This window comes from Peromyscus eremicus, chromosome 6 (assembly GCF_949786415.1).
Source record: "Peromyscus eremicus chromosome 6, PerEre_H2_v1, whole genome shotgun sequence".
Lineage (NCBI taxonomy): Eukaryota > Metazoa > Chordata > Mammalia > Rodentia > Cricetidae > Peromyscus > Peromyscus eremicus.
This window is the reverse complement of record NC_081421.1, coordinates 61,841,568-61,866,560: the sequence shown is the minus strand read 5'-3', so window position 1 is coordinate 61,866,560 and position 24,993 is coordinate 61,841,568. Positions and strand designations below refer to the sequence as shown.

The following is a 24,993-nucleotide window of genomic DNA, read 5'->3' as shown; positions in this document are numbered from 1 at the left end:
ATCAAACAAACAAAACTGTCACAGACATGTATCAGAAAGATTGTTAAAGCACTTTCCAAAATGAGCAAGTACTAGGCAAATGGATCTCCCTCTACCTGCCCTTTCACATGTCTTAATGGGAGGATCTATTTGGGAGAACAAAGGAGTGTGATATATAGACTCACCAATGTGCAGGATCAACTGTATTAGTATAAAGGATCCGTCTGAAAATCTATGAAAACTTTTAGCCAGGAGCAAAGTAGTTACCATTGAAGTTACTGGAAAAACCTGACTAGAAATCTTAATAATTTATTTCAGGCAGCTGTCTGTTACCTCTTAAAGAACACAAAGCCCGGGACTAGGAAGGTGGCTCAGTGGTTAAGGGCACTAATTGTTCTTACAGAGGACCTGGGGTTCAATTCAAAGCACCCGCATGGCCACTAACAACTGCCTGTAACAACTGCCAGTTCCAGAGGATCCAACACCCTCTTCTGGCCTCTGCTGGCACTAGGAACATAAGTGGTGTACAGACAGACATGCAGGCCAAACATCATGTGTATAAAATTAAAATGATAAATCTTAAAAAAGGAAAAAATAATATAGGGTCCAGTTGCAGATATTTTGGAAGTATTTACAAATAATAGGCACAAAAATAAATAATCAGATGTCATGTAAGAATCAACAGGGACCTATGTGGGAGAGATCTATAAGAAAGAAGAAACCCAAATTAAGGAGAGGTGATTAATCCAGTAAGATTTCATTAGTCTTTTAACTTTGAACATGTATTTAAAGGAGTGAAGGGACAAACAAAAATAATGATGAAAGAGTGAACTGTCTGTCCAGAGTCTTGCCACTCTTCATCGAGAAGCTGAGCTCTGGACTTAAAGTGACACCTATATCAGCCCTCCAAGGAACATGGGGAAGAAGGGACGGAAAGAATGTCAGAGCGGGATGCTGTGGAGGAGCAATGTAAAACACTTCTGGACTCATGAACTCGCAGTAGCTGCAGCTTGCCACCCGAATAAGACCTACACAAGATTAGGAGCACCATTCCATTATGGACGGAGGAGGGGATCAGGAAGCCTAACCCTCCCTGAGCAGGTGACAATAGCTGCTGGGGGATCAGGAAGCCGAGCCCTCCTTGAGCAGGTGACAATAGCTGCTGGGGGAGACAAGTCATTTTCTTCAGCGGTGTAGCCACCGGTAGTTGCCCACGCTCCAGTGTATCTGCCCCCTTGCCCTCCAAAGCTCACACAAAGCAACCTTAATTAAACCCAGAGGTCACAATAAACCAAAACAACAAAAAAGATGTGAAAGTAGGAGAACACTTGTTTAGAAGAAGGGGTTTAAGGGAAATAGGAAGAGGAAGATATGGAGGGGGAAATGACCAAAATATATCACATTCATATTCCCAACTGTCAAAGAACTAAACTTTTTCTTTTTCCTTCCTTCACTCCTTCCCTCCCTCCTTCCCACCCACCCAGCCACCTAGTCACCTAGCTACCTAAGAGCTTACATTGCATCCTCTCTCTAATTCTGTGCAGGCCTTTGTAACTCCTTCAACTAGCAGATTCCTGAGGCTAGGTTGTTAGCTCTGCAAATGTTTGGGATGCTTACCCAAGAAGCCTGAAGTCACAACAAATAAGTCTAGCACCAAACAGAATGAAAATTTGGAGATTCTGTATCACGTGTGGGGATGGAGAAAGAGATGCCTAAGGAGCTCTAGCTGTTGCAAGGCCCTGGCTGTTTAAGTCCTGTCAACATAGGTTCCAGAGTGGTATCTGAAGCCCTGACCTGTTCCAACATGACTATAGCTGTAGCAGAGACTCCATCTGAGAGCAACTGCTCAGCTCAGCCCAATCAACCCTCTGAAAAATAAGCAAAGTAAATGAGCAATATCACATAAAGTTCCTGCTGCTGCAGTTTGTTATGAGCAATGGTTAGAGTGAACAACAGTGGTCCATTCAAAGCTTCACTACCAGGACACGTCATCCAGGGAGCAGATCCCAGCTGCAGACTATCAGATGAGGAAAGGATGGGATAATAAAACCTGGCAGCTATGGGATTCTGAATTACTAATGCTGTATCAGTTAATCTTCAGAAGACCCCTATGAAAGAAATACTATTGTTCTCAATTTCTAGAGAGAGAACAGGCTTAAAAAGGTTAAATAACAAGAAATACAGATCTATTTGACACAAAATTCATACTCCTAATAGACAGTACTGCAACAAGATGATGATTGCAAACTCAGAAGTAACAACCCAATACCACAGACTTACTACTAGAGTTGAAGCTGGGTATGGTGGTGCACACCTGTAAAACAAACACCTGGAAGGCAGAATGAGGAGGACCAGGGCCAGCTCCAGCTACTGGGCTACATGAGACCAGGTCACAAAACAAGAGAGACAAGAGCAACAACAACACCCACTCTGTAATCAAATCCAACTTTTGCACTTTTAAGCTCAATGAGAGCAGGCAAGATGGTTCGGGAAAGAAGGGCATCTGCCATAAGCCTGATGACCTGAGTCTGATTCTTGGGACCCACATTGTAGAGAGAACAGACTACTGAAGTTGTCTTTTGACTACACCTGCTCCCCCCACCCCACAGGCACATAAATAAATAAATAAATAAATAAATAAATAAATAAATAAATAAATGTGGTTGTTTTGTTGTTGTTGTTTTGGTTTTTCAAGACAAGGTTTCTCTGTGTAACAGCTCTGGTTGTCCTGAAACTTACTTTGAAGACCAGGCTGGCCTCAAACTCACAGAGATCTGCCTGCCTCTGCCTCCCTAGTGCTGGGATTACAGGTGTGCACCACCACCACCAGGCAATAAATACAGTCTTAAAAAGTTGATGAAATGGAGGCCAATGAAAGCTAAAGGGCTTAATTTAAAACTGTATCTTTGATTGAGGTTTGTACACACACACACACACACACACACACACACACACACACACACCAAGGAGGTACTGACAGTTGAACCCTAGGCCTCATGTATGTATGCTAAGCAAACACTACTATAAACAGAACTATATCCCCAGCCTTAAAACTGTTTCCACTCCTTAATAATTAAAAACATAATCCAAACAGACAATAAGCAAAGGATCTGAATAAACACACCGATAAGAGATATGGAAATAGTAAACATAAAAAAAGATGTGTGACAGTTTTAGTCTTTAGGTAAATGTAAATCAACCCCAAATTCGATACTCCTTCACGTCACAAGGATGGTTGTGATCAAACAGAAAAAGGTCTGTACCTGTAGTCCTAGCACTAGGGAGGTGGAGGCAAGGAGGCTTACTAGAACCCAGGAGAACTTGGGGCTTGCCTGGGCAACACAGCAAGCCTGACTGAATTTGTGTGTGTGTGATTTAAAATTTTATTTTATTTTATGTATATGAGTGTTTGACCTGTATGTTTGTCTGAGCATCATACTCATGCCCAGTGCCCTCAGGCCAGAAGAGGGTGCCAGATTACCCCTGGAACTGAAGTTAGACAGTTGTGAGCCACAATGTGAGTACCAGGAATCAAACTCAGATCTTATGGAAGAGCAGCAAGTGCTCTTAACCTTTGAAACATCTCTCTAGTCCCATAAGATCTCAACTTAAAAAACAATGGAAGGGAGCCGGTCGGTGGTGGCGCACGCCTTTAATCCCAGCACTCGGGAGGCAGAGGCAGGCGGAACTCTGAGAGTTAGAGGCCAGCCTGGGCTACAGATCGAGATCCAAGACAGGCACACCAAAACTACACGGAGAAACCTTGTCTCAACACCCCCCCCCCAAAAAAAAAACCCCTAAAAAACCAAAAAACCAAAAAACAAAACCAAACCAAACAAACAAAAAAACATTGGAAGGGGAAGGGAAAAGAAAAGAGAAAGAAACAAGGGAGACAGATGGAGTGCGCTTGTAATCCTCACACTCAGGAGACTAAGCCGAGGTTAAGCAACCCTCACTACATTCAATACCCTGTCTCAAACAAAATAAAACGAAAGCAACCAACCAACCGAATGACCAACCAACCAAAACAAAAGTGGGCTGGAAGGATGGCAGCTGAGAGCACTTGCTGCACCTCCAGCCAACCTGAGCTTAGACTCCAGCACCCAGCTCACCCCTGTCTCCAGCTCCAGTGAATCTGGTGCCCACTCTAGACTCCAAGAACAACCACACACACAGGGCACACACACACATATATATAAATAAAAGTAAGTCTGTTAAACATATACAAAAAAATTTGAGAAGAAAAAGGGAAGCAAGGCAGGCAGGCAGTAACAGACACTGGTGTTCTATTCAGAACCACACCCTTATAGTTTGCTGGTGGAAACATAAAGTGGTGAAACCACTTTAGAAATCAGTTTGGATTTCTGTATCATCAGCCATTCCCCTCTTACTATATACTCAGGAGAAATGAAAATATGTCTCTACAAAAACTTGAACACGTTGGCTGGCTCAGTGGTTAAGGGTACTGTTATTCTCACAGAAGACCAGGGTTCAATTCCCAGCATGCGTATGGTGGCCCTACAACCTAGCTGTATCATTCCTGAGTAAACACCCAGGGACTCCACCCTGTTTTACAGAGACATGGACATCCATGCACATACTGCTCTAACCACAACAGCTAGAAAATGGAGTCAGACTGGAGACCCAGTAACTGATGACGGATAATGAAAGTACACTGCATATATGCAGTAGAATTTTACTCAGCTGTAAATAAAAATGAAATTATGAACTGTTTTCAGGAAAATGGATGGAACTGGAAAACATTACACTAAATCAGGTAACCTAGGCCCAGCAAGGCAACTGTCACGTTTTCTCATACGTGGGTCCTAGCTTCACGTTTAGATTTGTGTGTTTAATCGGCAGTGTCGGCAGAGGTCGAGAGCTAGAAAGGGCCTAGGTGAGTTAGGAGGGGACAGAAGTACACATGACATGAAATTAGAAGGAGGGGAAATATTGGAGATTAAAGGTTTAAGAAGGAACTGGAGTGAGGAAAAAGGAGGGAAAGGATGCGTGACTGGTTAATCAAAACTAAAGATGTCTAAAAACCTCATGAAAATCCACTACTTTGTACGCTAATTAAAAAGTGTAATTTAAAGAAAGAATATGAACATGCTGCATATGTGGATAATGCTTTTCCCAGGAGGCATGGGTTACTGAATAAAAATCTCAGTGCCAGTTGTAGGGTAGCTCCCTACAAGTGCTGGAGGCCACCCTTCTCCCTTGTAAGTAGCACAGTCCATTGTCACTGTTCTTGCTTGACTATTATAGCTAAGTGGTAAGACCCTACAGCTGAAGACACTTTGGTTACAAGACAGAGAAATCAAGCTGGAATTGATGTGAAAACTGCTTCCCTGCTGACTGACTTTCCTAGTGTGGGAAGGTGCAGTCAGGCTGTTGCAGGGAGAAATGCCATCAGTGGTATTACTCAGAAGTGGATCTTAAATGCTACAATACCAATTTGCCAGGCAAGGTGTACCCACTAGTCCAACAGTGACAGGAAGGTTATGGGATAAGCAACTGTTTTGTGAATGGATGTGAGGCGTACTCCACAGGAGGGAATTCATGTCTGGTACATGAACCTAGTCAAAAGCCCATGGCTTGGGAAGTCATAGACCCTTGGGTAGAACCCATCAACGTTTTTACAAATGGACATGTTGTCAAACTGCCTTCTAAATATTTATGTTTCTAGATAGTGCTGCTTTCAATCTTGGTCAGAGAAGCTTCTTTTAGCAGGCAGCAACAATTAATACAGAGACTTATGACTAGCTAAAGTGCTGAGAATAACTGACTGTTGGGAGCTCCCCAAACTTGACATCTGTATCATCCCTCCCCACCCCAAGGCTCAGGAAATATTTCAGAAGATGTGGCACAAAGAACCTAAGAGCCTGAGGATGGGCACAAAGAACCTAAGTGCCTGAGGATGGGGAGGTGTGATGTGAAATGCTGTCTTCTGGATATAATGTGGCTGCTGCACTCAGAAACTACTTCATTTATAATTACGGGCACAGAGTCTGCCCAAGAGCAGTCAGCACTCCACATGGAGTATTAATTGAACATTGTGGGTTATAAAAAATAAAACATTGGGGAGGAGAACATGTTGGGAGAGTTGTCCAGAAGGAATGGGAAGGGGTCCTAGAGGTGGATAGGATCAAGACACACTGTATACACTTATGAAACTGCCAAAGACTAAGTAAAAGATATTTTAAAACGCTATACATTTTTTTGGTATATTTTACCAATCATTTACTTACTCAGGTGTACTACATATGAAGATAAGCCTGGAGCAGCTTAAAGATGCCACACTGCTTGGTGGTAGAGTGCCAAGTCAACTCTGAAATTTTATTTTCTTCAATCTCACTGAAATTCCCAGCCCCAGGGTACTCCTCATTCCCCAAAGACAAAAGCAGAGTCACCCTCTTCCTGGTTGGCAAATACAAACCTCAGCTTGTAAGGCAAGGACATTTTAGCTGGAAGATACGGAACAACTCAGGAGACTTGATTCCTAGAGGTCATCTTCACCACTGTCCAGAAACAGTGAGGTCTGGCTCCCTCACAAGATTTGCAGTTATTTGCCACCTAAGCCTTGCCAAGAGTATAGGAAAACAGAAACAGTACTAGTCATCCCAGGACTTGCTAAGCACTGAATTAAAAAGGAAAAAAGAAACCCCCAGCTCCATTAACTTTCCAGCTCACGGACATTAAGCAAGTCATCAAGGCTTTCTAAGCCCGATTCTCTAGCCATGAGACGGGACTGATGGGGGCGGGGTGAGATGGCTCAGCAGCTAAAGGTCCTTGCTGACAAGCCTGATGACAAGGGTTTGACCCGCAGGACCCATGTGGTAGGAAGAGAGAATGAACTGTCATTAGGGTCCTCTGATCTCCAGTCTTGATCCATGGCATGTGCCACCCCCTATGCACAAGAAAAGTAAATAAACGTAAAACATAAACTAAAACAGAGCTGGGACTCTGCAACGCCCAAGGTCAGCTAGCAGCACACTGACAGGGAAACAGGGTCATGAGAGTGTTCGGTTTAAAATCTCCATCTTTTAAATCCTTTTCTCCCGGTGATTACTGTCCTACCCTACTTAAAAGAAACAAACAAACACACAAACAAAAACAAAACACGTCAAGTCTTGTCTCATATTTCCTTTAATCCTGTCACATTTTTCCCCCTGCCTTTCTCCTAAGAGTTATGAATCCAGGTCTTTGCATTACAACTAGTAATTCTTTAATTGCCTGTTGAAGCTCTTGCTTCCACAGAATGTCCTATGTGTTCTCAGAGCCTAGAAGACTGCCTAACACTTAATATATAAGCCATGTCTTGCTTATTCCTTAATCAACGTGCCGGGCCTAAAGTTCAGGTCTACTTTATGAGTGTGTCTCCAGGAACGCAGAAGAGCAGCTATTATCCTAAGGCTGGGGGCAGGGGAGGGCAGAATATGCTGTCACACACAGCCTAGGATTTCTGGCTTTTAATTTCTTAATTAAATGACCTTAAGGTTGGAAGTGTTAGAAAAACCCCTGACCCAGGAACTGCCAGGCCTTGTATATCTCCCATCACCCTGATCTAGACCTACATCTCAGACTCAGAGCCACTGGTATGGAGAACCTAGAAATAATGAGAAACATCCCATTATCATGGAGTTTGCCCATGACACAATGAGAGACTAAAGGCTGGGTGCTCTGGTAACATTACTGTGTGGTCTGTGGGCCCCATTTCAAGAGAAGTGCCCAAGGCTCCAGTACAGAACCTCAAAGCCTTGAGAAGAGAAGCCTGGTTGTGGTGTGGGCTACTACAAGGGTTGAGAACAACAGAGTGAAAAGTGTGTTCAGGAGGAATCTGAACATTCTGAGAACTTGTACCAACATTTTAAGAGAAATCAATGATATTCCAAAGGTCCTTCTTATTGAATGATCCAGAACCTCACATCAGTTTAGGGAATCACGTCAGGAAATTTATTCTCTTGATTTAGTCCCAAACTGAAATTAGATGTATTTGATTTAGGCAGTCAGCTTTGACATTTCTCTGAGAATTATTTTTTTGCTACTTCTGCAGGGCTAAAGCAGAATTTGGAATTATAAACAATCCTAGGAAAAGGGCTGAGGAAGGTTTCACAGATGAAGGTGATGTATGTGGTTCACAGTTCAACCCATTTAAGCACTATTTACAGGATTCTAACAGTGTGGTAAATGTAAGGACACGGTGTTCACCATCCACTGAAGAAATTCACAGAAGAGAGCAGAGCCATGTCGGTGTAAGTTTAGACACAGACAGTTCATAATAATAAAAAGGCGCTGCCGGAAGAATGCAAGAGCTAACAGCAGCGGGGGCAACACTCCAGAGCCCGACACAGGAAAATCACTGAGTCTGAGGCCAGCTGGAGCTACAAAGTGAGTTCTATGCCATCCGAGGCTGCTGACACAGTCAGACCCTGCTTCAGAAAAAACCACACATTCCACACCCATAAATGAAGAGCTAATTAACAGCACAGATGTCGCTAGGCACTATTGACACTCTCAAAGCATGGAACACAGATATCAGTATCACCTGAGCCGTTAAAAATGTAAATTCTCAGGAGACTAGAACTTCGCCCCAGACTTACTGAGCCAGAATTAGGGACCTGGGCCCAACAGTGTATATTTTAAGCAGGCCGATTTCCAGCCGATTCTGATGTGCACTGGAGATAAACAACCTCTGGCCTGGGCACATGGTCCTATCTTGAAAAATAGTCCTCTTGTCAGAAAGAGGGAGTTAGACTTCTCCCTTTCTCACTAAACTCTGGCTGTCTATCACCATTTCCTTATCCTCTCCTCTCATTGAACCCAGGATGAAGTGGTTTCTGCCTCACCACTGCCCAGCAACACTCCCAAGGCCACGATACCCACCTAGTAAGCTCAGACTGCTCTTCAGAGGAAGATGTTCTTTGCCTAATTTTCTTTTCCTCTCTCCTTCCTGGCTATCATTCTGTGTCCCAATCTGAAGGTCTCTTCCTCCAGGAAGTCTGTAAACCTCAAGGTGTCCTTCCCATCTATTCCAAATGGTACGAGAGGAGTAAGTTTAGGTACTCCCTCACATCTGTCTTCTCTCCACAAAACCATCTGGTCCTTGACAGGACAGTAGGCATCTTATTCACGTTGAATCCATGTGTTTGGCACCATGGCATGTGAGGATTTGTTATGTTAACCTTATGTGAGGGACAACATAAATGAATTCTCCTAATATTGAACCCCTGTTCCTGTAAAGACACTGAAACCTAAGTGGTGTTTTCCTTTGTCTCTGGGGCTCTGAAAAAGGGGTCTGCAGTTCTTGCCTAACACAAGGTCCCTTTCACACAGCTATTCACTATACTCTCTTCAGTTACCACCTCCCAGAACAACAGTGGCCTTTCTCTGCAGCCGCAGTCTCTTGGAGAGAAGCTTCTAAGGGCTCTACTCTGTGGAATGAATTGAGCCAGCATTGGGTAGGCAGCACAGACAGCAGCAGGGTAGATCCTGCCTTCAGACTCCTGTGGGGGAGAGGTAGCCTAGAAACTAAGCTGCCGATGGGGAAACCCCTAAAACTTTGATAAGCTGAAGGCAACAATTCCAACAAGATTGGCCTGTCCCTACAATAACTACCAAGTACCCAAGGCCTACTATCCAACATGAACAAGAATTCTTTCTTTCTTTGTTTTCTTTTTTGAGACAGGTTTCTCTGTGTAGCTCTGGCTGTCCTGGAACTCACTCTGTACCAGGCTGGCCTTGAACTCACAGAGATCTGCCAGCCTCTGTCTCCCTGAGTGCTGGGATTAAAAGCATGCACCACCACCGCCCAGCTGTGAACAAGGATTCCTGGTCTCAGCTCCTGGTGGCAGTGTTTATGCACATGGGTGTCTTGCCTGCATGTATGTCTATGTACCATATACATGACTGGTGCCAGCCAGAGGCCAGGAGAGGGCATTGGATACTCTGGAACTGGAGTTGCAGGCAGTTGTTAGTTTCTGGGAATTGAACCTAGGTCTTCTGGAAGAGCAGTCAGTGAGGGCTCTTAACTGTTGAGCCATCTCTCCATCCCACCTGGCAGCAGTGTTTAGAGCCATTTTCTTAGGAAATCAGCAATGTCAAAAGTGAGCTACAGTTCAAGTCTAGAAATAGTATTTGTTATGTATAAAGAACACCTAATATAACAAGAACCAGGAACTAAAGGTCACCCAGAAATGCAAAAAAGACACACTGTTCTTGAACCTTTACTGCCAGGACAAGATACGACAATCGACATAAAACATGTGAAGAAAGGGACAGCACCACTTTTTTTTTTAATCAAAGTCTTCTACGTGCTAGGTGCTATGCATGAGCTTTTACATAAATTCCGATTTTATCTTACTGCTGCTTTATTCACTATAGCAAAGAATTAGAATCACCCTAGTTGTTCAACAACAGAAAAATGGATAATGAAAATAATTTGGTATGTATATATATATATATATATATATATATATATATATATATTTAAAAAATGGAATACTACTCGGCTCTGAGAAAAAAATGAAGTTAAAAAATTGGAAAATGGATGGACTTAGAATGTATACTATTAAGTGAGGTCACATAATCTCAAAAAAATCACATTTTCTCTCTTATATGTGGGATCTAGATAATAATATATATGTAAACAAAGATACCTGATGAGTGCAGTCTAACATGAAGAAAAGAGAACAAGAAAAGCTAATATAAGGGGATGAGAAACACAAGTAATGAATCCAAGTTGTGAAAGAGGACACACAGGTAATTGCTTTTCTAGTTCTAATTCTGTTGTAGGCTTTTTGTTGTTTGTTTTGATGGTGGATAGGTGCATAAATTTAATGTGCAGCTTCATAGGTTCTGAGTCTGGTTAATTTTGATGTGTTATGTTTTTACTTATTTGCAAGTTTTTTAAAGTTTATTTTAAAATGAACTTTTATATCAATTCTTTTGCACAAATAAAGAATAATAGAATCAAACTGCTATATGTATGTGAAGAAGGAGTAACAGAAATGTATGGTAGAGTTTGGTGGTATTAATCACTAAGGAAATAAAAGACTAATGGGGTTGGAGGAGACAGAACATTTGGTACAAAGGGGTTAAAATAATGCAGTGGGCTCAGAAATAGGTTGATCTACCTGATGGTAGGAAATGACAGTATGACCACAATTAGCAAGCTGTAGGCTGAAAGGAAGAAAGAAGGACTCCATGAGTTCCAAGCTAGACAGCTAAGCCTAGAAAAGAAAAACAAGTAGGTTTCAAGCAAAATAGAATTTGCCTTGGATTGAGATCTCAGACACCTAAGTAATCTATCTTCCTTTCTTCCTTATCTTGAGACATGGAACTCAGTGTACAGACAAGTCTGGCATCAAACTCTCAAAGATCTGCCTACTTCTGCCTACTGAGTGCTGGGTTTAAGGGCATGTGCCACCATGCCAGCTAGCTACCTGATTTTCAACCACTCCTGCTTTTGTTCACCATGATCCCAGAGCCATACCTGTCAATTCTCAGTTGAGACTCAACAGAAGAATGGATAACCCAAGCATGGGTCTTCCAGTGACGAGTGAGGTTAAATTTAGGCTAATCTGGGTCCTTGGCAACCAATTTCTTTGACAACGCTTACCACTATACTATAGAGTTCACAAAAGGCTTTATAAAAATTATCTTGATCATAGCTAGTCAGTGGCTGAGTGGGGCTCACACAACAACCTTCGTCCTTAAAGTCCTCTGTTTTCTGTACCCATCTACTAGTATGGTTTCTAAATCCCTTGAATATGGTCTGATATTTAGGAATAGAGTATGAATGATTAATCAGGATCCATTAAATATATGCCAATCTTCTCAAAGCATGACCCAATTTCCTAAGAGCTTACCCCAAAACCAACTGTCCTTTCCCCATCTCTCTGAAAGACTGCACTGAAGGACTCAAAAACTATTCGTTAGAAATGACCTAACCCAGCCGGGCGGTGGTGGCGCACGCCTTTAATCCCAGCACTCGGGAGGCAGAGCCAGGCGGATCTCTGTGAGTTCGAGGTCAGCCTGGGCTACCAAGTGAGTTCCAGGAAAGGCGCAAAGCTACACAGAGAAACGCTGTCTCGAAAAAACCAAAAAAAAAAAAAAGAAAGAAAGAAAGAAAGAAAGAAATGGCCTAACCCAAGAGTCTTAGCAAGACAAATTTGTTCAATACTCTGTACTCAGTGAACTGCTGGGTACCAGTGGGAGACAAGTGACTTTTAATGAAGCTCCTATTCTATCAATAGCACTGTCCCTTTCCTAGTCAACTGGTCTCACAGTCAGGAATCACATTAGATGCAGCCCTAACACACCTCATTGATTCTGCTTCCAAAACGCCATCTGCACCCAGCCTCTTCTTTCTTCTCACTGTCACCATCTATCCGGACACAGAAGAGACTCATCTCTTGCAAAGATTGCTATAAAAACTTGCAGCTAGACTTCTCAGATTTGAACTCTTCTAATTCAAATATCAACACCAGGATTTGCAACTTTACCCACCACTTTTTAAAGTCTTGTATTACAATTAATTGTGTGTATGTGCACTCATAACTGCCATAGCACACATGACGTGGAGGCCAGAACAATTGTCAGGAATTGGTTCCTTTAACCATGTGGGTTCCAGGGGTTGAACTCAGGTTGTTTGACTGATGGCAAACACCTTAACCCACTGAAACATCAAACCGACCTTAAATATTGTTTTAAAAACCATTCTATAATAAATCTCAGCAGAATCCTCCATAAAGTCTGAACTATCGTCTACCTTGTACACATTATCAACTTAATTTTTCTCTGCTCCAGAGACCCTCAAGCATACCATTTTCAGTCCACACCCATTCTAGCTTTGTTCATGTTCCCTTTGCCCAAAATGGCTTCTCCCTTCCACCTAAAAAAAATTTAACTACTCCTCTCCTGCCTATTTAAATTTTTTCTTCAGATTTATTTATGCATATGAGTATTTTACTTGCAAGCATGTTTATGCACCACGTATGATGCCTAGTATCCACAGAAGTCAGAAGAGGGTGTCAAATCACTTGGAACTGGAGTTATGGATGTTTGTGAGCTACCAAGTGGGTGCTGGGAATCGAACCAGGGTCCTCTGCAACAAGTGCTCATAACCATTGAGCCATCTTTCCAGTCCATCCTCTACCATTTTTTATCAATATCATTCTTTCACTCTTGTGATTTTCTCCCTTCAAATCCATCTAACCTGGGTGTCTTTAAACACCTTCTAAATCTATTGTCTCCAATTGTATTAGGGACCACAGTTCCTCTTCACATTCCACACTCCCATATTTCTATTTTTCTTTCCCTTTTCATCAGGCACTCTTTCCCTCCTTTTTTTCATGACTTTTCAGGGAGACAAGATAATAATTGCTAAACAAAAAAGTCCTGGCTCACTGAAAGCACGGCATCATTTCCAGAGGCTCTAAGAACATTATAATTTCAAGGAAAAACTTTTTGAGGCCGACTAGCCCAATGGACTAATTTTTCTGGTTAAGAAAATGAAGATCCAGAGTAGGTAAGCATTTTTTCCATGTAGCCAGAAGCAAAGCTGACTACAGCATCCATATCTATTAACTCAAGAGGCTGGCATTTTCCCTACAAACTCCAATGTGATTTATAGTCTTTAATTTTTTTGAGACTAGAATCAGCAACTTCTTCTATCTTGTTTGACCACTGGGGTGAAGGAGGGGCCATGAAAGACATTTACAGGTCTAAGCTTGGGTTTTCCCCCACACAGTGATTAAGACAAAGAGGAAGGGCTGGAGAGACAGAGGGCTCCATGGTTAGAAGTACTTGCTGACTTGAGGGGGACCTGAGTTCCATTCCCAGCACCCACATGATGGCTCACAACCATCTGTCACTCCAGTGCCAGAGGATTCAAAGAGACAGACATGCAGACAAAACCCACATATACGTAAGATAAAAAGAAATAAATTTTAAAGAGGAGAAGTGATCAGCCAGGTGGTAGTGGCACACACCTTTAATCCCAGCACCCAGGAGGCAGAGGCAGGCAGATCTCTGTGAGTTCAAGGACAGCCTGGTCTACAGAGTGAGTTCCAGGACAGCCAGGGCTACACACAGAGAAACCCTGTCTAGTAAAACAACAACAACAACAAACCCAAAAATATATTTTACTAGTTTATTATTTTAAAATTTTAATTGAAAGATTTATCATATGGATTAGAAACTTATCCCTGGGTGCTGTATGTCTTCCATTTTTTTCTTTTTTTATTCACTGGATATTTATTTTAATTTCTAATTTAAATTTTGAAATATAAATAAAATATAAATAACTTACAAATATAATATAAATATAATTTATATTTTGGTTTTTCTGTAGATTAGGCTGGCCTTGAAATCAGAGATCCATCTGCCTCTGCCTTCTGAGTGCTGGGATTAAAGATGTATACCACCACTCCCAGTAAAATATTATTTTTAATAGTAATGCCACTATGATATTGTGACGCAGACTCAGTATAAATTAAAATAACTCATGTATTACAGAATTTTAGAGCTAGCAACCCATTTCAAACACACACAAGTCCTGGATCTTTAAAGCAGTCAGGGACACAGACTCCAGTTTCCACAACCTGTTCCACAGAGGCTGTAGGCTTCTAGAACCCCCTTATCTATGTGTTCATTTAGGAGATACTTATACAGTCTCCACCAAGATCTGTTTTTGGCTTCTGATGGATGCGGTCATCTTTATGTTTTGTTTATACTCCTAAACTGGAGGGCAGTTTCTTTGCCAGACAGTATTCTGACCAGGAAAAAAAGTATTAGCTTGCTCTATTAGAACATTTTGCGTATCAAAATTAAGCTTAGCCTGCTGCTGGCTCATAATGCTGATTAATCGCCAAATATTTCTTCTGCAAATCCACGGTCAGCTCCTATCTCATATTCTAGATGGAAACACGGGTTTCCATGTGTGGAAAATCCATAGCAATTCAGGGCACTTACTCTGCTGTTCTAGATCATGATTGCTGTGCTGGGAAACCAGTCTTCTAAAGTACTTTAAATAAGAATGAATATACACTAAACTAAATATCCGGGGATTTTTGCGTTCTATAGAGACAGGAATCTCAGGTGGAAGAGGTCCCTGACAGTAACAGTTTGAGGGTCTGCATTTCTTTTGAAAGATTCTTCTACAATGGCATAGGATCACCAATCAGACATTTCCTGGGATTGCTAGTGAAACTTAGTGGTAGAGTACTTGCCTACAATGCAAAAAGAAAGAAAAAAACGAAGAGGAAAAAACAAAAGCCACAAATTCTAACTGTATCACACAAAGAAACATCTAATTAGGCAAAGCAGAAGTCTCTTCCATTCATCAGAATGCCTCGGGAGGAGCTGGGGAGACAGACGGTAGGGAAAGCACTGGCCCTGCAGGCATGAGGACCTGAGTTTGGATTCCTCGAGCCCACTGGTCAGCCAGCCTCACCTCATTAAATCAGCAAGCTCCAGGTTCAGTGAGGACCTTGTCTTAAAAAGTAAGATGGAATATGAGTGAGGAAGATACTTAATGTCAACCTTTGAACTCCACATACATGTGTGCACACAACCAAGTATATGTATACACACACACACAAACACACACACACACACACACACACACACACACACACACACACACGCGCGCGCGCGCGCACACGCGCGCACAAATATACTCTCGTGTCCACTGGAAAACTATTCCTTTTTGGTCTTTTGAGACAAGGCTTCAGTGGACTGACTTTAACCTTATATGTAGTAGTTCAGGCTGACCTTGAACTCATAATCTTCCTGTCTCTATTTCCCAGCTGCTGGGATTATAGGGTGGGCCACCACACCCACCTATCAGTATTGCTTTTTTCTTTTGGAGACAGGGTCTGTAGCTCAGGATGGCCTCAAATTCCCTATGAAGCCAAGAATGACCTTGGATTTTTGATCCTCCTACCTCCACTTCAAGAGTGCTGAGATTATAGGCATACATTACTGGTGATTAAACCCAGTCCTTCCTGCATTCCAGCAAGCATGCTACCAACTAAGCTATACTCCCTACTCAGTACTATTGTACATTTCATGTACCTTGTACATTTCTGCAACAAAAAATGTATTCATTCTTCTTCAATTTCTCAAAATAGTGAAACTTTCTGATACTCCTTAAGTTGTAAAATTATTGTCATTATTGTCTTGAGACAGGGTCTCAATATGTAGTCCTGGCTGGCCTCAGGCTTGATTTGTAGACCTTGTTGGCTTTGAAATCAGAGATCCACTTGCCTCTCTCCCCCAAGTGCTAGGATTAAAGGTGTGCACCACACCAGTTTTAATTTGTTTGTTGATTATTTAATTCATAAAGTAGTACATAAAGTTAAACCAAATCCATGAATTTACCATCTAGTTTATACAGTTTCACAATTTATAAAAGCAATTTGGAATATCTTATCTCATTTGAGTTGTGTCTTTCAACAGCCCTGTAAGGGAGATACACTAAGCAATTTTCAAATGGCACAATTGTAAACGTGAAAACTAGAGATGACATTAGTGTGGCACTTCTGCTTTATACAGGAGGAAATGGAGAAGAGCAAGAATTCTTGGCATAACTATACTTTCCTGGTTTGGTCTTCCAATGAGCTACCATTGTGCAGAGAAAAGCTGTTCTGTGGATGCAAACTCCTAACCTACCCAGCCCCCAAAACCATTTACCCCGAGGAATCAGACATGCTCTCTATCTGCAATACAAACGCAATTCAGATGAAGGGCCAAAAGGATGTTATGAACAAAAACTGCAAAGGACAGGACGGCCACAATTTTTCTCACCCTTCACTAACAACTGGTGATCATGAAGAGAAAAGTTATCTAAAGACACTCGACGCCTTCTATGGCCCTAGGAGAAAACGGACGTAAAGGCTGCCAAGTAGGTAGCCCAGTCTTCTTTATTGAAGCCACATTGTCTCTAAATACAAGGGCCTCCATCCTGTCCCTTTATCCTCTAGAGAATACATATCACCAAGGAAATGTTCTCTAATGTACCCTAGATTAACTACGTGATGAAGTCATTGACACGACACTTGTTGGCATGTTCACGTATCCGAACATGCATTTGTTGAGTATTTGTGGAGCACTGACTACACACCAGGCACTAAACTGAGCAGACAGGTCAAAAACACGTAAGCCAACACAGCCCCTGCTTTCAGAGCTCAGACCAGTGGCACTGCCACGTGGCCTTTGGGAGAGTTGTGTTTTTGAGACAGGGTCTCGGTGTGTAACTCAGGCTGGTCTTAAATCCACTGTGGCCCGTGGCTTCAATCCTGTAACTCCTCCTGCTTCAGCTTCCCGAGTACTGGGGTTGTGGTTATAAGCATGTGCCATCATGTCTACTTCCCAATTAGGTTGACTGCTTTCAATAAGAAATAATACTTTTCTAAAACGCTCATACCGTAACCTTACACAATAAATTGATAACTCGAAAAGAACAGAAGCCCTGACATGATAATTTGCAACGAATGTTTCCATCTAATCCGTTCCTACAAGCACAGCAGAAGACTAAATTTTCCCCTGGGAGGTGGAAGCAGGAGGATTGCCAATCCCAGATACATAGCAAGTTGGGAAGCCGGTTTGAGTGACAAAAAGAAAAGATTGTGACTTATTTACATTTGTAAGGTACAGCGCCTAGGACATCAACAAGTTCAACAGTGTAACCCCATAGCTACCGCGGCAGGATCAGAGAAGTTGGCTAGAGGAAGCCAGAAGGGGATCTCAGTTCCAGGACTGACCTTGTGACTGGGGCAGAGAATCAGGCACGGTAAAGGCAAGACGTCTCCCCTACAAAGTGCACCATCCCATGGAAGAACATGGTGTTTAACTCCGGAGATTATAGGTCCAAAGTACAGGGGAACACTTGACAAGCACCTAACCCAACTGCCTGAGAGAGAGCAAAATGGTGTCTTACTCATTTAGATGGTGAGTCTATAAACCCCTGTAGACAGGAGGGGCAACACAAAGGCCCAGGGATTCAGAATCAGAAGACTTAGGTTTGAGACTAGATCCTGACACCCGTCAGACAATGCTAAGTGGCACCGGACAAACCAGAAGTCCACTCAGTCTCCTCATCTGCAAAGCGTGAATAATATCTGGTTTGCCTGCCTCACAGAAACATCATGAGGTTCACATGAGAAATGAAAGCACTTAGGACCCTGGGATCTGTATCTGTGAAGTTACGCAAGCTCCTAGAGGAACATCTCACGTTAACCCACAAGCCCTCACTGCCCCTCACCACTTCATACCTGGTTGCCATCGCTCACACCCCTGAATTAAGAGAAACTGTTCGACACCCAAATCTTAATTTGGGTGTACTAATCCCCCAACTTCAAAAGGACGAAAAGGGCAGACATGCAATCACCTTCACCCCCTTGCTCTGACAGTTTCAGTTATCCTTTCCCAGGGGCAAATTACAGAAGACCACAACGGAAAGGGGAAGGGAGATGCCAACTGGCCACACTGCCTTCGTGGTTGCCTCCTTTTCCCTATTGCAAGGCAGTTTCCCTACACAAAAACGACTTAACAGATCTAACCGGGACCCTGAGAAAACACAGCAGCAGTGTTGGGGAGGTCATTAGGCATTTTCAGGCCGCATTCTGCAGTCCAAAGGAAATTACTATTAACGTGTATAACCAAAGGTTAACGGACACAGACAGGGCAGCTGCTGACTTACAGCTTTTCTTCCCTACCTCGTAAATACTATGTTTTCGTTTGACTGTTCTCTTCCAGCCACCTCCCTCTCTGTTCAGGCAGGATGTATGGAATGTCCACGAAACACACCCCCTCGGAGGATTTTTAAGTTGAAGAGGAGAAGAAAGAAATGACAAGGCAGACACCTGCCGAAGTCCTACCAGCCCCGTGGAGGGCGGACTGATGGAGCTGCAATGTTTCCAGAAGCAGGGAAGGCAGATCAGGCTCATGGGGGAAGGGGCATCATGTGCCTCCAGCTGATTTCAGGGGCCTAAGAGCCAAAACCACTCCTTCCGGCTTCCAGCAGAGGGAAGGCCTGTTTTGCAGAGTCAAGCTTATTAAGAACAGCTTGGAAAATTAAACCTGAAGCGTCAGACTGTTGGTGGGTCTCAACGTAAACTCTAAACTTGAAGAGGAAGAAATTCTACTGTGGCCTAAACATTTTGGAGCTCTATCAACCACTGGTGAAAATTCTGATTATATGGATACATTTCTGTCCCAGCATTTCAGGCCAAGAGCATCTTCCTCATTTTAAATGGGAACCACCCCTACCACTGTATCCCACCATTCCCTAACAGTCAGCCTGATGGAGGCCCACTACCCTGCCAGTCACCCCTACCCTCCTCACACATCTAAAGCTAGTCCCCATTCACCCTGTGGGTTCCCATGACCAGGCTGGGTCCAAGCTTGGAATCCCTAGGCTGGCAAGTGGGGGACTCAGAGTCAGCCTTACACCTGGTCTAAGGCAAAAGCTGTTGAAAGCACTCCCCCTCCTCTCCAGCTTCACTGCTTACTGGTTATAAACGACTCAGAATTAGGAGGTATGTTTTGGACATGGACACACAGAGAGGGACTATAAACATGTATACTGACATACCCATAGACCACGGTCCCCACCTTGCGAACCTCCTCCCAGTCCTTTTAGTAAGTGTTGGGAAAACCCCAAATTATCTGCAAACTTACCTGTCTATACTATGGGGTAATCTTATGCTCATGGTTTCTTGGTGTCTCCACAGTTCCGGAATCCTGTAGCTTCTCTGGGCGTCTTGATCAGGCCTGAATCCCTTGCAATTCTTAAGGAAGGCGAGAGGAAGGCCTCCCAAGTTGAAGACTGATTCCTTTTTTTCCTCCAGCTGTCAGGAGCCTGGTAACTGCAGAACCGTTCTACTTCTACCACTTAACATGGTCTCCTCCTTTCTTGACCCTTTACCCTCCCCTTCCCTTGTCTTAAAAAATAAAGAAGAAAGTGGAAAAAAAATAAAAATAAAAAATAAAAAGAAACAAAAGAGGAAAAACTATGACCTTCTTAGAAACCAAAACGTCAACCACAAATCTCTTTAAGGGTAGCACTCTGGGCTAAAAAACGAACCACAGAAAGAATGTGACTTCAAAATATCAGTCTTAACTGTAGCCAGATAAAAACCATCCTTTCAATCCAGTTTTCCCAGCTGTCCTTCTGTTGACAAGGGAACCCTTAAGCTCCAAAGGTTGAAAAATCTCTCGTTTCCAAATGCTTAAAATGCCAGGGAAGGAAAACAAAACAACAAAACAAAAAAAGGCTGAACAAATCCGAAATGGCACTCGGGGAAAAAAAAAAATCTTCCAGATGATATGCCCAGTTAAAATAAATAAAACCATACAGCAGTATGTACACAACACGAAGTCCAGTGGAGCTCTGGGAAGCAAAATTTGTGGATTTCTTAAAAATCAAAACACCGATCTTTTACATTAAAGGTTTTGAATTCTGAAATGAGCCAATTGTGCAGACACACACACACACACAAATCACAAAACACCTGAAGCGCAATGCTTTTTACCTTCAAAATGGTAGCATTGGCCAAAACCCCAGGATATCTTAAATGCTCTTTTCCCTTTCGACCTGCAGGTTCCTCCACCTAGCCCAGTCCCGTGCTCAGACCCAGCCTCGGATCGGCCTTTTTCTGAGACAATTTCCTCAGTCAGCGCTGTGTGCTCCTGCACGTCCAGGCTCCCAAAGTCTCTCTCGCCGCAGCGCCCGGCACCGTCGTTCCCGCTTCCCCTCGCCGGCCGATCGCGTCCGGCGGCCCGCTCCCACTATTGTTGCGGCTCGGCAAGGGCCAGGGCGCCCTCCACAGCGGCGCGGAGAGCCCGGGCCGCGGCCTCGGCCTCCGTGCCCGCCCGCCAGCCACAGCCTCCCCGCTCGGCCGCTCCCGGCGTCCGCGTCGCGGCCGCTGCGCTTCCGGCCCCGCCCCCGCGCGCGCTCGCTCAGGCCGGGCCCGCTGCCGCTCGCCCCGCCCCGCCCCGCCTCGCCCCGCCCCCGCCAGCGGACTCCGCTCGCCCCGGCTGGCCGCTCGCCCCTCCTTGGCGCCGCCCAACCTCTGGCGGCCCCGCGCGCCCCCGGCCCGCGCGGTGCGGCCTAGCTGCTCCCGGTGCTGCTGTCCTAGAGGTTCGACCTTTGTTTCCGCGGTGTCCGCCGGCCGCGCCTCCGTCGGCCGCGCTCGCTGCTGCCCCGTCCTTCTCGGCTCGTTTTTCACTCATTGGTCGCGGCCCCTTCCCAGTTACCAGGCGCTCGCTAAGCTGTGCCCTCGCCCCTCCGAACGCCCACCGGCCGGCTCTGCCCTCTCGGCTTCCCTCGGATTGATTAGCTTGGGTGCCTCGTTGGGGCGCTGGTTTTTCCTTCAATGCAAAAGCTTTTCCAGGGCAATGCTATTTTCATGACACACACCCCCTTCGTGAAATCACGGTTTCTAAATGTCTTCAAGTAACTGTCGGTGATCAGGAGGTCCCGAGACTGAAGTAAAAAGGAGCATTGAGACTGAGGAGGAATTGTCTTTTTGCCTGGGGAAGCTGTGCAGGCGTTGGTTTTGTTTTGGTTTTTTTCCCTGTACTACTTTCCCTTTGCCTCGGTTTTGGCCTACCTGAGCCCGTTCCAAGTTCCTAGCTTGCCACCTGTGTTAGCAAAAGGGAAAAGAAACTGATTAAGCATCTATTTAGGACCTACTAAAATCAGATTTCCCTATTTTTTTTTTCCTGCACAGGCTGATGAATGAACTTTGCTATAGTTTGAGTGTGTGTGTGTGTGTGTGTGTGCAGGTGCATGTGTGTATGTAAGATGTGACTTCCTGGGGAGATAGATTAGATAGAACATCAGATAGAACACCAACAATTTTACGGAAGCTTATCCTAGTGAGCCAGTGAATTTACTGGGGTTACTTCTCAGGACCATGAGCAGTTAAAGGCAGCTGTACCACAAAAAACAAAACAAAACAAAAACAACAACAACAACAAAAAACACCCAGCCATGGGTGAGGACAGTGGACTGTTGACCTCCGTCGTTGGGCCAGTTGGAGTTGTTATTGCTTCTCTAACCTTGGGGAGGGTATTGTGAATCTTGTTTGTTTTAGAAATGACTTGAAATTTCTGAGTGCGTACCTTCTGAATCTTAACAGCTAGTGTGCTCTTGCACGGTATGCTTGTGGAGACCAGAGGACAACTGTGGGTAGCCTTCTGCCTCAAGTGCCAAACAGCCTCATCCCCTTTGTGAAGACAGGGGTCTCTGAACAGCCTTGGCGTGCTGAGTAGGCCGAATGGCTGGTGAGCAAGCACCACACTTCCGCCTTCTCAGCATTGTGATTACGAGTTCATACCACCAAAACTCGGCCTTTGTGTGTGAGTTCTAGGTGTGGTGATACTTTGTGCTCTAACAAACAAAGCTTGTCTCAAGATCAGAGGGTGGAGCTAGCCATTAGTTAACCATAGAGGTCTGGAGGTCTGTTCCGACAGGAGACAGGAAGTGATATGGCTGGGCAGAGACAGGAGCTCAGCCCTTTTCGGTCTGAGGAGTTGTGGAGATAAGAAGTGACTGTGACTAGCTCCTTTACTTCTCTGATCTTTCAGCATTTACCCCAATATCTGACTCCAGGTTTTTAGTATTAAGACCAATTAGGATCATGCTACATCTAGCGGTTTGATGTATGGCAGTTTCCTCTCAAGTTAAAACCTTCCTCTTTAAAACATAAGACACGAAATGGAGGTGAAAAAGAATGTTTTAGGGCAGGATGTTCAAAGGGAAGGGAAAACATCCATTCTACAGAGAAGCTCCTTAAGACAGGAAGTAGACAATTCAAAATAGCTTCAGGAAGTCCCTGAAACTGACCAGATTCACTAGGCCCATCCCTCTCCAAGCATATATAAGCAGTAAGAACTGCTTAGGGTTCATTCTCAGACGAGCCAAGGTACAAAGAAGACCATCAGACAGTCGAGCACTCTAAGACCAACCAAGCAGCCTGGAAGAGGGTCAGACGCACTAAGCTACCAATCTGGGAAGGACACTACAGCCTGGTGAGCTGCTGCAGAGCGTGTGCTGTGCTCCAGGTTTCGAGCTTTTGTGAGCTGTCTGTCACCCATGATGAGATGGCATTTGATGGTACAGGTGTGTTTTAGTCATTTCTGTGCCTATAAGAAAGTCCATACCCATATTCCTGTAAGCAACCCTAATAAAACTCACTGGCTCACCACATTGGACCTCGGTCAGATCTGTACTGTGATCTGTTGTTGGTCCCTTTCCGGAGCAAGTCTGTCACATAATGGTATTGAACTCAGGTTCTTGTGTTTGCAAGGCACTTTTTACCAACTAGGCCATATCTCTAGATGCTTTTTTGTTTGTTTTTGTTTTGAGATAGTGTTTTCACTGAGTACCTCTGTAGCTAAATGTTTTCCTGTGTTCCACCTGGTCCGAAGCCACTCAGACCCAAGTAAACACACAGAGGCTTATATTAATTAAAACTGCTTGGCTGTTAGCTCAGGCTTACTACTGACTAGCTCCTACACTTAAACTCAGCCCGTTTCTGTTAATCTATATGTTACCACGTATTCTGTGGCTTTACCTGTGTGCCATTACATGCTGCTCCTTGGATGGCAGGCTGGCATCTCCTGACTCAGCCTTCCCTTCCCAGAATTCTCCTTTTCTGCTTATCCTGCCTATACTTCCTGCCTGGCTACTGGCCAATCCGCATTTTATTAATATAAAATCTCAGGCTGGGCTCAGTGTCTGAGCAGGCACCACTTCAGTTACCCAAGTGCTGGGTATGCTGGTATATTAGGGTTCTCTAGAGGAACAGAACTTAAAGAATGAATCTCTCTCTATATATATATCTATATATCTATGTATATATACATACATACATACATATATATGTATATAATCGATTTATTAGAATGGCTTACAGGCTGTAGTCCAGCTAGTCCATCAATACCTGTCTACCAATGGAAGGTCCAAGACAAGAATCCAGTATCCGTTCAGTCTATGAGGCTGGATGTCTCAGCTGGTCTCCAGCATATGCTAGAATCCTGAAGAAGTAAGCTCTAATGCCAGGGAAGGAATGGACTTACAGAACAAGAACAAGTAAACACAGAGAGCAAGCTTCCTTCTTCCATGTCCTTTATATAGGCTGCCACTGGAAGATGTGGCCCAGATTAAAGGTGAAACTTCCACCTCAAAAGATCCAGATTAAAAGTGGATATCCCCATTCAAATGATTTAATTAAGAAAATTTCCCTCACAGATGTACCCAGTAGCTTGGGTTTTAGTTAATTCCAGATCTAGTCAAGTTGATAACCAAGAATAGCCATTACAGTCCACTCCTTATCAACTTGACACACAATCATATCTCCTTAAGTCACGCTTAATTTCTAAGTGAAAACAATAACCAGGTCATAATTACATCTAACATGATAAAACTGTCCCATGTACACTTGCAAATGCATTATATATTTAAGTCAGATCATAATTACACCTAACATGATATAACTATCCCTCATACAACTGCAAACATTTAGAATAGATGGCATTGTCCCTTGAGGAACAGTCTTTTAGAATCTCAAACTTAAATACTAACTTCTGATACTCTCTTAATTGATGTTATATCACATTATAAAGAAATTAAGGAAAGAAAACACAGATATATGTACAAACACATGCTTAACAAAATATGACAGAAACATTCATGTCAATTATAATCCTTGTTTCTGCAACTGGTCACATGGCTTTAGTTAGTGTTTATAACCTTCCTCTACTAACTATTCTGTATTTCCTCCACCCTCAGCAAGCATCTCAGCAGATGTTGGCTGTTGTGGAATAGTCTTTTTGTACACTGTGAAGATGTGTTGCTCTCATTGGTTTAATAAAGAGCTAAATAGTCAATAGCTAGGCAGAAGAGGTTAGGCAGGACTTGTAGACACAGAGAGAGCTCTGGGATAAAGAAAGGCAGAGTACCAGGAAACACAGGAAGAAGCAAGATGAACATGCCGTACT

General features: G+C 43.6%; 1 protein-coding gene across 1 annotated transcript in view; it reads right to left on the bottom strand.

Annotated features, from left to right (window-relative positions):
• Positions 1-20,841, bottom strand: part of Arhgef11 (Rho guanine nucleotide exchange factor 11) — a 132,992-nt gene extending 112,151 nt beyond the window's left edge. Inside the window, exon 1 of the mRNA XM_059265574.1 lies at positions 19,666-20,841. Coding sequence (XP_059121557.1) covers positions 19,666-19,697 — 32 coding nt within the window. The 5' untranslated portion in view covers positions 19,698-20,841. The remainder of the gene's footprint in view (positions 1-19,665) is intronic.
• Between the last annotated feature and the right edge of the window lie 4,152 nt (positions 20,842-24,993).